Source organism: Hordeum vulgare, chromosome 5H (genome assembly GCF_904849725.1).
Source record: "Hordeum vulgare subsp. vulgare chromosome 5H, MorexV3_pseudomolecules_assembly, whole genome shotgun sequence".
In the NCBI taxonomy this organism is placed as follows: domain Eukaryota; kingdom Viridiplantae; phylum Streptophyta; class Magnoliopsida; order Poales; family Poaceae; genus Hordeum; species Hordeum vulgare.
Window position 1 is genome coordinate 199,073,585 of NC_058522.1, and position 11,285 is coordinate 199,084,869.

The window sequence follows — 11,285 nt, forward strand, 5'->3', positions numbered from 1 at the left end:
GCTGCAGCACATAGTCCTTTGTGGGGCTGCAGCACATGGTAGGATAGCATCTTAGACTAGCATCTTAGCAGCATCTTAGACTAGCATCTTAGCATATGCTTGGCTGGCTAGCAGCCTATAAATATGTATCCCCAACCCCTCAGGTTGGCATGGCATTGTGTGAGAAATAAACCAACGAAAATTGTCCCAACTCTCCTAGTGTCATCTACAACTATCAATGCTCAGGCTGAAAGGTCTAACAGATTCAGTGGATGTGTGACTGCACCTTGTCTTGAGTGTTCCTCTTTTCTGGTGTTTGTGTTTGATTCCTATCCTCCCCACCTCCAAGTGTGAAGATCACCACCTAGGGTTTCACCCTATATCACTTTACCTAGCTACTTGTTTCCTTTTGTTGATTGTGGATCTACTAGTTACTCTTTCCTTGGATGCTTGGAGAGCACATGTGTGATGTGGATCTTGTTCTTCTAGTGAATTTCCCTTGTGTTTGTTGAGTTCTTGCATGCTCTTCCTCTTGATCTCTCCAAATTGTGAAGACCTGGCACAATTGAGGCTTTGCCCTACATCATTTTGGGCTACTTAAGCCAGATTGAATCTCCATATAAACCTCTTCTTGAAGATCTCCATGCAAGAATCCATTCTTGACATCCGACTCATGCAGTAGCCAACCAAAGTTAGCAACACAAGAAATACGATTTCTTGTTGTACTCGCCTTTGCAGCGGGTGTAGAGATCTCGTCATAGTCAATCCCATAGGTTTAACTGTAACGCCCTTGCCACTAGTCTCGCCTTGTACCATTCGCTTTCCCTTCCAAGATTCTACGTTCAATTCCAGGGTTTAGGGTTTGCTTGACGGTGTACACCCATTTGCAGGCAGACTTTTCCTTTTGGAAGGGGAACAAGATCCCATTTCTTCTCCTTTACACATGTCTACTTGGATCTCTCACGGATGGTATACTACTTGACTCTCCTATGTTGTGCACCTATAGGTTTGAGCCCAATGAGAGCACGCAATGGAGGAGATCAAGCACAAGAAAACGCCTACACCATCCGCGAGGGAAGCATGGAGGCAAAGGAACCACAAATACGACGACCCAGAGCGTGAAGACGGTCCCCAAAGGCCAACCAGGCCAGACAGTCCCAACCATATGCCTGACATGTCGGATGGTCCAACTTGACCTTGCTCTCTAGACCATGTCAGACTTCGAGTCGGACATGGGTTTAGAACCTCCAACATGTCAGACTATCAAGCTTAAGTTGGACTATCGGACTTTGCCTGCATGCACTAAGATGGGCCCATCCCATGTATCTTCCCTTTCCTGCTTACCCTTTGTCAGGGGGGCCTATATATACCTCTCCCCCGCCTTAGATCTAGGGTTAGCAAAGAAAGGACTGGACATTAGAGCTTACCTTATGTACCTCCCCTTGTGGGATTACTCTTACATGTAGATTGCTCCCTTAGTGGAGATCAAGGCCTCCTCTTGAGGGTAAGACTTCGTAGGAGTAACAAGACCTCCACTTGTGGGAAGATTCCTCCATGGAATTCAAGACCTCCATGTCTTAGGACTTGGGGAAGAACCCTAGCTTGTTCCATCTCTCTCTTGTGGATGATTTGGATCAACTATTTATCCACCTTTTGTTGCAACTTGTGTGTCGATTTGTGCTAGTTTTCCTCGTGATTTCCCACGTGTTCTTCGTGTTCTTTCTCAAATCTACCTTCAATTCGGAAAGATCAGCCCATCCTAACGGCTTGCCCCGTATCACATGTGATCTAATTAAAATGAAAAATATTTACAGCTAAATTGTTTTTAATTCATACGATACCATCTATACCGACTAATAAAGGGAGGTGATCGACAATATCCACATGACGATTTTATCCCTCCACCAAATTACATATTACTACCTTGCCACCGGCAAGTGAAAAAACGATTCATTTCTTTTTTCTTAAAAAGTAGCCAACACTCGACCTCGACTCGGACGTTGATGCCAACAAGTTGTTGGTGGTGCGGTCTTTTTTACCTATGGAGCGCAACACTCGAAGAAAATCCACATCCAATACATCCTCCACATTCACCGTAACTCAACCGTCCAAGCCGCCGCAGATCAAACGCCGCCACTGCCTGCTTGACCACCAGGGCCACTGTGCACCCGATGAAGAGGATGTTGGGTGCGCCTTATAGGCCCATCCCAAACGTCCTCCACATTTGCCCTAACTCGACCGCCCGAACGGCCGCAGATCAAACGCCGCCACCGCCTACTTGACCACCATGGCCATCGTGCACCCGACAAGGAGGCCGATGGACGCGCCTTGCGTCGTGCCGACGCAATTGCAGAGGTACTCGTCCGGGAAGAGATCAGGCCTCATCTGTGGCCGGTGGTCAACAACAAAGAAGAATTTGGTCAGGTCTGTTGCTTGTTGTCCCATTGTCTTTGGCTCACGATAGTAAAACTAGAAGAAGCTGAAGGTGGCCACCAACATGGAGCATCGCGACGACGTTGTTCAGGCCATACCAACGGTGACGTTGTTTCGGCCCCGCCAGCGGTGATCCTTCTCGTATGTACGTCTTCCATGGACGTCATGAAGTTGGCTACGAGCTGGTCGTCGGAATCTTCCTGTGTTCCATCTCGTGCGTACTCACCACGGGTATGAGGAAGATGATGTGGGGCCCGCAGACAGTTGGGTCCTTGTCACGACTCACGAGAGCTTTGTAAATGGAAGGGGACTAAGGAGCGCCCGTTCAGGTGCGGGCGATGGCTAGTTGTGGAGGACACACCGCATAGGGTGTACGTGCATGGTGACAACGATGCAGCTGTACAACACCATGTGGCCTCGGGGGAGCATGGAGAGGCAGCACGAGCGGCAAGAGCCTCAAAGTTGTGCTCACTGGATATTAAAATTGGTATAGTGGTATACATCAACTAATGTATTAACACAATTTCTTTAAGAACGTGTAGTGGTTAAGTTGTGAGCATTGGAGCCCCGTCATGCTTGGGTAAAACTGGTGGCGAGCTCCCATGGCAATCCGCTCAGATGGCAATCCGCGGCTGGCTCGTCTCCTTTTATCGCCTCACCACACATGCCACCACTAACCTCAAGACCACACTTTTCCCAACTCTTTGTCCATTCTTCGCTCTTCTCGGTCGTCTCCGTCATGCGTCGAACATGACCGATTGCTAAAAGCTCTACTACTAGCCTGTGACTGTGTGGCCAACCAGATCCTACATCCTACGAGTAAGGGTACGTACATGTACATATGTTGACAAGTAAAGGTACAATACTAGAGGTATATATGTGTTGTGATGGTGCGAAATTTATGATTTACCAGCTGACTCAACCTAAATATAGCCTTGTATTTTGGAAAATCATTTGACGTCTTTTAAACATGTATTAACATGATAATTATCGAGGCATGTAGTCTTACATGGGTCATGGCGGTGATTTCATGCATACTATATAGCAGCCTTCATCTATTTAAATGTGACCATTGTAATTGTTTTTTTTTCAAAAAAATATGTAATATGTGACTTGAAATGCATCACGAGAATTTACATATCTGAGCATCCTTAAATTATTTACGACATGTGCTGGTCTGCATTCGACTATCTATACCCGTGGGAAAGTAAAGGTACATGTTCTTTATACTTCATGCTTTCCACCTCCAACTCCTTATTGTTCAAATTAAGTAATCTAAATTCCGACCAATAAAAAGAAGGGAAAATCTTTGTGCAACACTCCTGACCTCGTCGGACACAAACAGCCCAGTTCCTCGACCTGGAGTCCTGGACAGCCCTGGTTCATGCAATATCCGTTTAATCACAAGATTAAATGGACATATGGTATGAATCTATTATATTTTTCTTCTCACTCTCTTGCTTATTTATTCCTCACATCCTTCACGTCTAGAAGAATATTAACGAGAGCTTCATTTGGTTTGTGTATATTAGGCTAGGTCTGTATGATATTTTGTTCTTCTCCTGTTGCAACGCAAGGGCATGTTTGCTAATACATTACTCACTTGTGAAACAAATATTAAACCCTGACTTCAAAACAAATGGAACTAAATCAATTGGCTCAGGTGCCATGTTGGAGAACTACAAATAAATGCTCGGCATATTACCTGCAAATGAACCACGCAAGACTGTACCGCAACAAATGCCTGCTTGAAGATCTCAAACGGAAATGCCTCAGTAGGCACATCAAAAGGGTATTGCTGCATAAAATTCACATGAGAATAAAGAGCCAGCACAACAAACTCTCATGGAAAAAATATAAGGAGGATCAAGAAAATACCTTAAACAATGAACCTGCCATGAACCACAATGTGTCAAGCTCATTATACTCTTTTTTTATTCCCTCATCTCTGACAACAACTTCATCCTGAATCATGAGAAAATCAAAGCTGGGATATTTATTTCTTCTAAAAATTAATTAATCTCAAATTGAAGAAATTAGATGATAAGTTGACATTAGTAGATAAAAACACTGACCCTCATGGGGCTGCCATTCAGGTAATCCAATTCACTTTCAGTCCATAAAAGAGGTGATTCAACAGCTAGCTGCCCCCTGCCTCGCTGACGATCAAGTTCTTTAATATACGGGTACCAAAGTGAATCTCTTCCTTGCTTCTTCTCATACATGAGATACAATGCCAAGCATGCCAGCTCAGACAATTTGTTTGTCGTTAACAATTCAGCTGCATGGTAGAAAAACAAAATAAATATCATAGCATCAAATCGCTTGCATGTTCTTCTCTTGGTGTCTACATGAGAGCACTATGCCATTGGGAGCTGTAGTTGTTACAGATGATGGGAAGACTGTGCATATCACATATGCAAAATATGTAACTTGAATAGATGAAATATTATATCAGTTTCCAAGTGTTTCATGGTTAAACTACTTCCAGCCAAACTGTACTTATACTGCTCCTTTCTCTGATACTAGTATCATGTAATTAATGTCTAAAAGCTAAAAACTCGTTAAAATCATAGAACAAATAAACATAAAAATGAATGCTACAGATAAATATGGAGAGAATAGCCATAATACCACCGGTGGAAACCACATGTGCCAAAACATCACTATAAAAAACCAAAGTGCCAAAATAGCACTCAAGTTCAGTTTTTTCATACCAAAATAGCACTACCGTCTATTGTCAAACAGATTCTGTTAGTCAATGGTGGATGGAGCTGTAGTTTTTTCTACCTTGCCAAAAGTACCCTTCATCCTATCTTTGAGTGTGTGGGCTGCTGTTCGTGGCCATGGAGTCTGGCTTGTACTGGTCAAAGTGGCCGGAGATTGTTTCGTCGACCCGAGCTCTATCCACGGCTGCTGTATGCGGCAAGCCGGCTGCCCCACCGTTATATCCACACTGTTCCCAGCGACATGAAACCGCCGCTCTGCAGCAGTTGCGTGTCGCAGCACCGCCCACTATGCAGTGTGTGCAGCCATGCCCGCCCAACTCCTCCCTGCATCCAACCCATCGCCACCCGGCCACTGTGGATGATGCCGTGTCGCCTCCTTTCTCCGGAACAGCGCGTGGAGCATGGCCCCACTCGTGGTCGCTGGATCTTGCCGGATACTATGCCTGTGTGTTGCTTGTTGTTGCTTACCATAGCTAGCTGCTGCCACCACACCTAAAAATGCGGAGGAGGGAGACACGTATCTTGCTGGTGGATTTCATCGATGGCAGCGAGCACATGCCAGTGCCGACTGAGCTAGAGGAGGATGGCTGCGCCGGTCCCTTTTCCTTGTCTAGCCGCGAGCACACGGTAAAGGGCAAAGTAGTATTTTCACTCATCTGTTAGTCTCAATTAGCTCATAGTGGTATCTTGGCATGAAAATTTTCAACTGAGTGCTATTTTGGCACATTGGTTTTTCATAGTGGTATTTTGGCACTTGTGGTTTTCACTAGTGGTAGTTTGGCTATTGTCTCATAAATATGTGAATCAATTGAAGCTACTAAGAATAGATACGGATTATGTCCATATTCCTAACTGATAATGATCTTTTGGCTTTATAATCAACACCCATGTTAAGGTTGAAAGTTGGAACACAAATTTGTCCCCAAGTTTCAGTAAGGGATACATTTGCACAAATCCTACACCACAAATAGGATCTTGCATTTTCTCCACTCGTGTGTGGGAGGACCAAAAATCAATTAGGAACACCTAACTCAGCAGAGATAACTGTTGCTCTTTCTTTAACATAGATGAGCTTAACCGGAAAAATGTGTAAGCATGACACTGTTGAAAAAGGTAATGTTAAATATCTGAATAAAGCAGATTCACAGACTGTTGCTACAATTGAATCATGCTTCTTTAAGGCCGTTGTATTACCTGAGTGAACTCCAGATATACTACAGCATAGTTACTATTGCCTCCGTTTCTAAATATAAGTCTTTCTAGAGATACACTATGGACTACATACGTAGCAAAATGAGTGAATCCACACTTTAAAATATGTCTATATACATTCGTATGTAGTTCGTAGTGGAATATTTAAAAAGACTTATATTCCCTCCATTCCTTTATGTAAGGTGTATTATTTTTATCACGGTGACCAAGACATATAATTATACACATGTTAAGACGAAATTAACCTTGGCTAAATCATTGATTCACGGCAACTAAATCATTTAGGCTAGGAAAATAAGACATACATGCAATCACTAAGGAGATACTTTCCTTTTTCTCTTTACAAGAACGGATGCATGCAATCACGGGAGAGATATTTTCCTTTTTTGAAGGGCTAACAATGGAATTATGAGGAATTATAAGAAATGCACCTTATATTGTGGAATTTTATTAAAAAACAAATAGGCCTTATATAAAGGAAGGGGGGGTATTTAGGAACGGAGGGAGTAACTTACAAAGAAATTTCCCCAGACCACATATGTAGTGCTGGTCACAAGACTACCAAGAAACTCCGTGGTATTGCAACACATGGAAGTGGAAAGAACATCTTACCCAAGAAATGACTGCACAGTATTTCTACAAATTCTTCTCATATGTAACCTACTCAGGGCAGGAACCCTTTCGGCATAATACCATTCAAATGCCAAATTCATTTAGATTACCAAATTTGCATCAAAGGAATGAAAATTGCCCACTTCCTCCGCCATAAACCGACCAAATGACAGAACTCAGCCGGTTTAGAGCCAGAGGCCAACTCACCGACGGACTCGTCGCCGAGAACCCGCTCCAGCGTGACAACGAGCGACATGGGCACCTCGAAAGCCACATCCCCCGCCTACGCAAGCAACCAGAAAGCCGCATCAGGATCGCAAGTTCACCACCGAATCACCAACTAACCCTGATTGCTCAGTACCTCGAGGTCCTGCCCAGCAGCGACGAAGTGTAATGGCCGGTCTCTGCCCCCGCGAGAGCACGGGACGGGGCGCTCCAGGATGGCCAACTTGCCCGGCGGCAGGCCATTCGTGAGTAGCCAGTCAGAGAACCCGCCAGCGGAGGATGCGGACAAGCACGCCGCGGGGGAGGGCGGCCCCTGGGCCCCGGAGGAGGAAAGGAGGGTGTCGGCGTGGCAGGCGGCGAGGCGGAGGCGGGAGCACGAGCGCGAACCGGGCTGAGGGAGGCGGCGCAGGAAACAGGGGAGAAGGAGGCGATGGTGGGTGCCGGACAAGGCGGAGGAGGCCATGGGTGGCGCTCGAGCTTCGGACGACCGGTTGGTGTGGATGAGGGAAAGGCGCGACAGGTGGAGCCATATTTTCCAAGCAAAGATCATCACGGACAAGTGACAACGGATCCATCCACACCCATCACCCATGGCTAATCTTTTTTTTAATAATACGTACGTTTTTTATTAAATTTGACAAATAATATGCCTTTGAATTATTTATATAGGAATAATACACCTCGTCCACTACGTAGCCGACTGGAACCTATCGACCGCGGCGTAGCCAACTAAAACCTCTCGGCCGCGGCGTAGCCGACGGGTACATGGCCTTCTCGCCCGCCTTTCTGTTCACGACGGCTGCCATCCCAGCATTTGCATGGATCAGCGGTCAGCCCTAGGCGGCCCCTCGCCTAGAACACAGAACCCCGTGATGACCAGGCGCTCATGTCCGCTTGTCACTTTTTACTCATCAAATGAATTAATATCTTAGAAGCTGCCTCGTCCATCTCAAGCATGGTAGAGCTCATCATGCTCTGCTTTGAAGCCTTGTGAGGGCTTAAAATTAACTTCGCTAAGAGCAAGGTCATTGCCACTGATGTTGATAATTTGAAGGCCTTGCGAGTGGTGCATCTCCTACACTGCAGCCTCGGTTCTTTCCCTTTTAAATACCTAGGCCTCCCGATTGCTATGAATATCTTATGTGCCAAGGAGTTTGCTCCCATTGTTACCAAGGTTGGTAATCGGGTGCTACCTTGGAGGGGTAGGTACAACTCGAATGCTGGAAAAGTTGCCTTGATTAACTCTTGCCTATCTTTCCTGCTCATGTTCACGATGGGCTTCTACCTTCTCTCTGCGGGCACGCACGACGGTTTCGACAAGCATAGAGGTGCTTTCTGTTGGAACTCGGCTGATAATAAACGCAAATATCGGATGGTCAAACGAAACATCATCTGTAGACCTAAAAACATCGAAGGGTTGGGTATCATTAATACTGTGGTGATGAACAAATGCCTCAAATATTGGTTCAATGGCATCGTCTTGCTGCCTTTTGCCCCACGCTCTCGGAGGCGGAGGACTCGGTGGACTAGCCTCAATCTGCTTCGGGCCATTTCTCGATAAAATTCTTGTACTCTAAGCCTATTGCGGGTTCACCAACGAATAAGTTCAACCAGATTTGGCGTTCTCGTATCCGCCCTAAGATTAAAATCTTCTTGTGGCAAGCCTTCAGGGGCCGGCTTCCCGCGGCGGATCAGATCTGAAAATGAATGGCCCCGGTTTGGATCGTTGCGCCCTGTGTGAGGAGTTGGAAGACGCCAATCATATATTTTCCATTGTGTCTTGGCTAAAATGATTTGGTGTTGTTTTGGATCGTGGCTTCATGTTTCTTGGGCCCCTGCTTCTATCTCTGACCTACGGACTTTAGTAACACATTTGGTGGGAGCCATGAAACGTTTGTTTTGGATTGGGTTTGCGGCGGTCTGTTGGGCATTACGAAACACAGGGAACAAGTTTACCATTGAACATATCTTTCCGTCCAACCCTGTTGATTGCTTATATACAGCTTGCACGTTCTTGCAGCAATGGAGATTATTGACTAAAACTGAAGATCGCATCGGCTTCGACCTCATGTTATCCAAGATTCGGGCCACGGCTTCCTCCCTCTTGCGGCAGGAGCCCGCTACCTAGCCTCTTGGTGACCGCATACTTGGAGGATGTGCCACCTTTCACTTGATGCTGCTTATGGGTCGGCCTGCGTGTCGTGGTTGGGGCCTGCGTGCCATGTACCCCTTAAACTATCTACTCCCCTTTTGGCCTGGTGCCTTTTGAACCTCTCTCTGTTATGTGCGCTGTTACTCTGCCTAGTGGCTTTATCTATAAAGTCGGGCATATGCCTTTTGTCTAAAAATATCTTAGAAGCTTCAGGAAGTGATAAGTTAAATGAATATTGTATACATGTCCAGGACTTGTACAGAAAAAACTAACTAGAAATTGAAGAAGAAAATGACATGTGTTGGCTGAAACCAAATACTAGTGCCTATCGATCTCCCTTGTTTTTCTGTGAAACTCTGAAGCAAACAATCTTTCAGAAACACAATTTGTGCGTGAATCCAAAAAACAGACATAGACGAGAGAGATTGGAGATCTCACCGTAGTTACATCGATTCAGTGAGGAGTGTATGTGCAAGAAGCTAATCCAACACCCAAGCAAGCAATCAGTTGGATGGATTTCTAAAGCAGCAAACAAGCAAGCAAGCAATCAGCTGGATGGATTTCTAGAGCAACAAACAAATAAGCAGCTGGATAGATTTCTAGAACAGCAAGCAAGCAACTGGATGGATTTCTAGAGCTAGCTACTAGATTCGTTGCTTTCAATCTAGTGAGTTTAGAGCACTACGTGTGTGTCTTATGCATATGGGTAGTACTAAAATTACTCTCGAAGTGTTAGCACACAGGTGGACACGTGGACATCGACGACAAATTACCCAGGTTGCTAATTGGTCCTTCATACAAAAAAATGATTTTCTACAACCAAAATAGCTGAAAATGATTAACTGATGATCGATGCTTAGACAACTGCTCCTGACGCAGATTATGCTTAGAAGCAAATGGATATGACACGAAGCAATGCGAAGCACCAGAATCAAATAACACTTTAGCAGGAATATCATCGACGAGGAGGTTACCCATGATCACATCTAACGAGTTTTCTGACTCCTGTGCATTCACCATGTTGACTCGAGCTGATCTGGGGTTGAACTTGACAAGAGCATTGCTTGGAGGTTTGCCTGGAGGAGGAGGCGGCAGTCGGAGGTGAGAAGTACACTTGTTGGCATAGTGACCCTTCTGCCCACACTTGTGACAAGTCACCTCTGCTGGCTGCCTGTACTGAGTCTGAGGAGGCCCTTGCTTCTGATGCTGGAATCTCTGCTGGAAGACAGGGTTGGGTGGGTGGGAAGAACCACGACCACGAGAGTGCTTGAGCTGCTGTGAGTGCCGAGGAGGAGGAGGAGACACCCAAAACTTCAGTTGCTTCTGAACCACCTGAGTCGAGGAAGAGCTCGAATCTCTGAAGCGCTTCTTAGAATTTTCCACCCTGAGCAATGCTGCCTCTGCCCTGAGAGCTAGGTTGTAGAACTTGTCGAACTCCTCAGGATCGTGCAAAGCAACAGCTAACTGCAAATCTTATTTCAAGCCACCTCTGAACTAATAAATCTTGCTCTTCTGATCAGGGATATCGTGCAGCGCGTAACGGGCTAGCTCGTGGAACTCAACGTTGTACTTGTACACGGAATTGCCATCGTGCTTCAAACGCCTGAACTTCTCACGCATCTCCTCCACAAAACTGGAAGGAATGTAGTGGGACCTGAAGTCACGACAGAACTCATCCCAAGAAATCACCCTAGCGCCTCTGGAGTCCTTCAGCTGTTGCCACCAGATAGAAGCCTGCCTTTCAACTGGAATGTTGCAAATTTAACGAAATCCTCAGGACGCACATTGCTACACTCGAAGTGCTTGTTCATATCATGGATCCAGTCCTATGCATCAAATGGCTGGTCGCAGGAAGTGAAAGTCTTTGGCTGGTTCGACAGGAACTGACTCAGACTAGCAAACTGATTGCCACCATGCTGAAAATTGCCTTCCTGCTGATTGGC

General features: G+C 45.7%; 1 protein-coding gene across 9 annotated transcripts in view; it reads right to left on the reverse strand.

Moving 5' to 3' along the window:
• LOC123398318 (fructose-bisphosphate aldolase-lysine N-methyltransferase, chloroplastic) overlaps positions 1-7,755 on the reverse strand; it is a 68,532-nt gene extending 60,777 nt beyond the window's left edge. For all 9 annotated transcript variants that reach the window (XM_045092798.1, XM_045092799.1, XM_045092800.1 and 6 more), the window contains exons 1-5: positions 7,327-7,755; positions 7,173-7,248; positions 4,488-4,693; positions 4,291-4,377; positions 4,118-4,210 (exon numbers count right to left, since the gene is read on the reverse strand). In XM_045092798.1, the coding sequence (XP_044948733.1) occupies positions 4,118-4,210; positions 4,291-4,377; positions 4,488-4,693; positions 7,173-7,248; positions 7,327-7,740 (876 nt within the window). In that variant the 5' untranslated portion in view covers positions 7,741-7,755. The remainder of the gene's footprint in view (positions 1-4,117; positions 4,211-4,290; positions 4,378-4,487; positions 4,694-7,172; positions 7,249-7,326) is intronic.
• Positions 7,756-11,285: the final 3,530 nt, after the last annotated feature.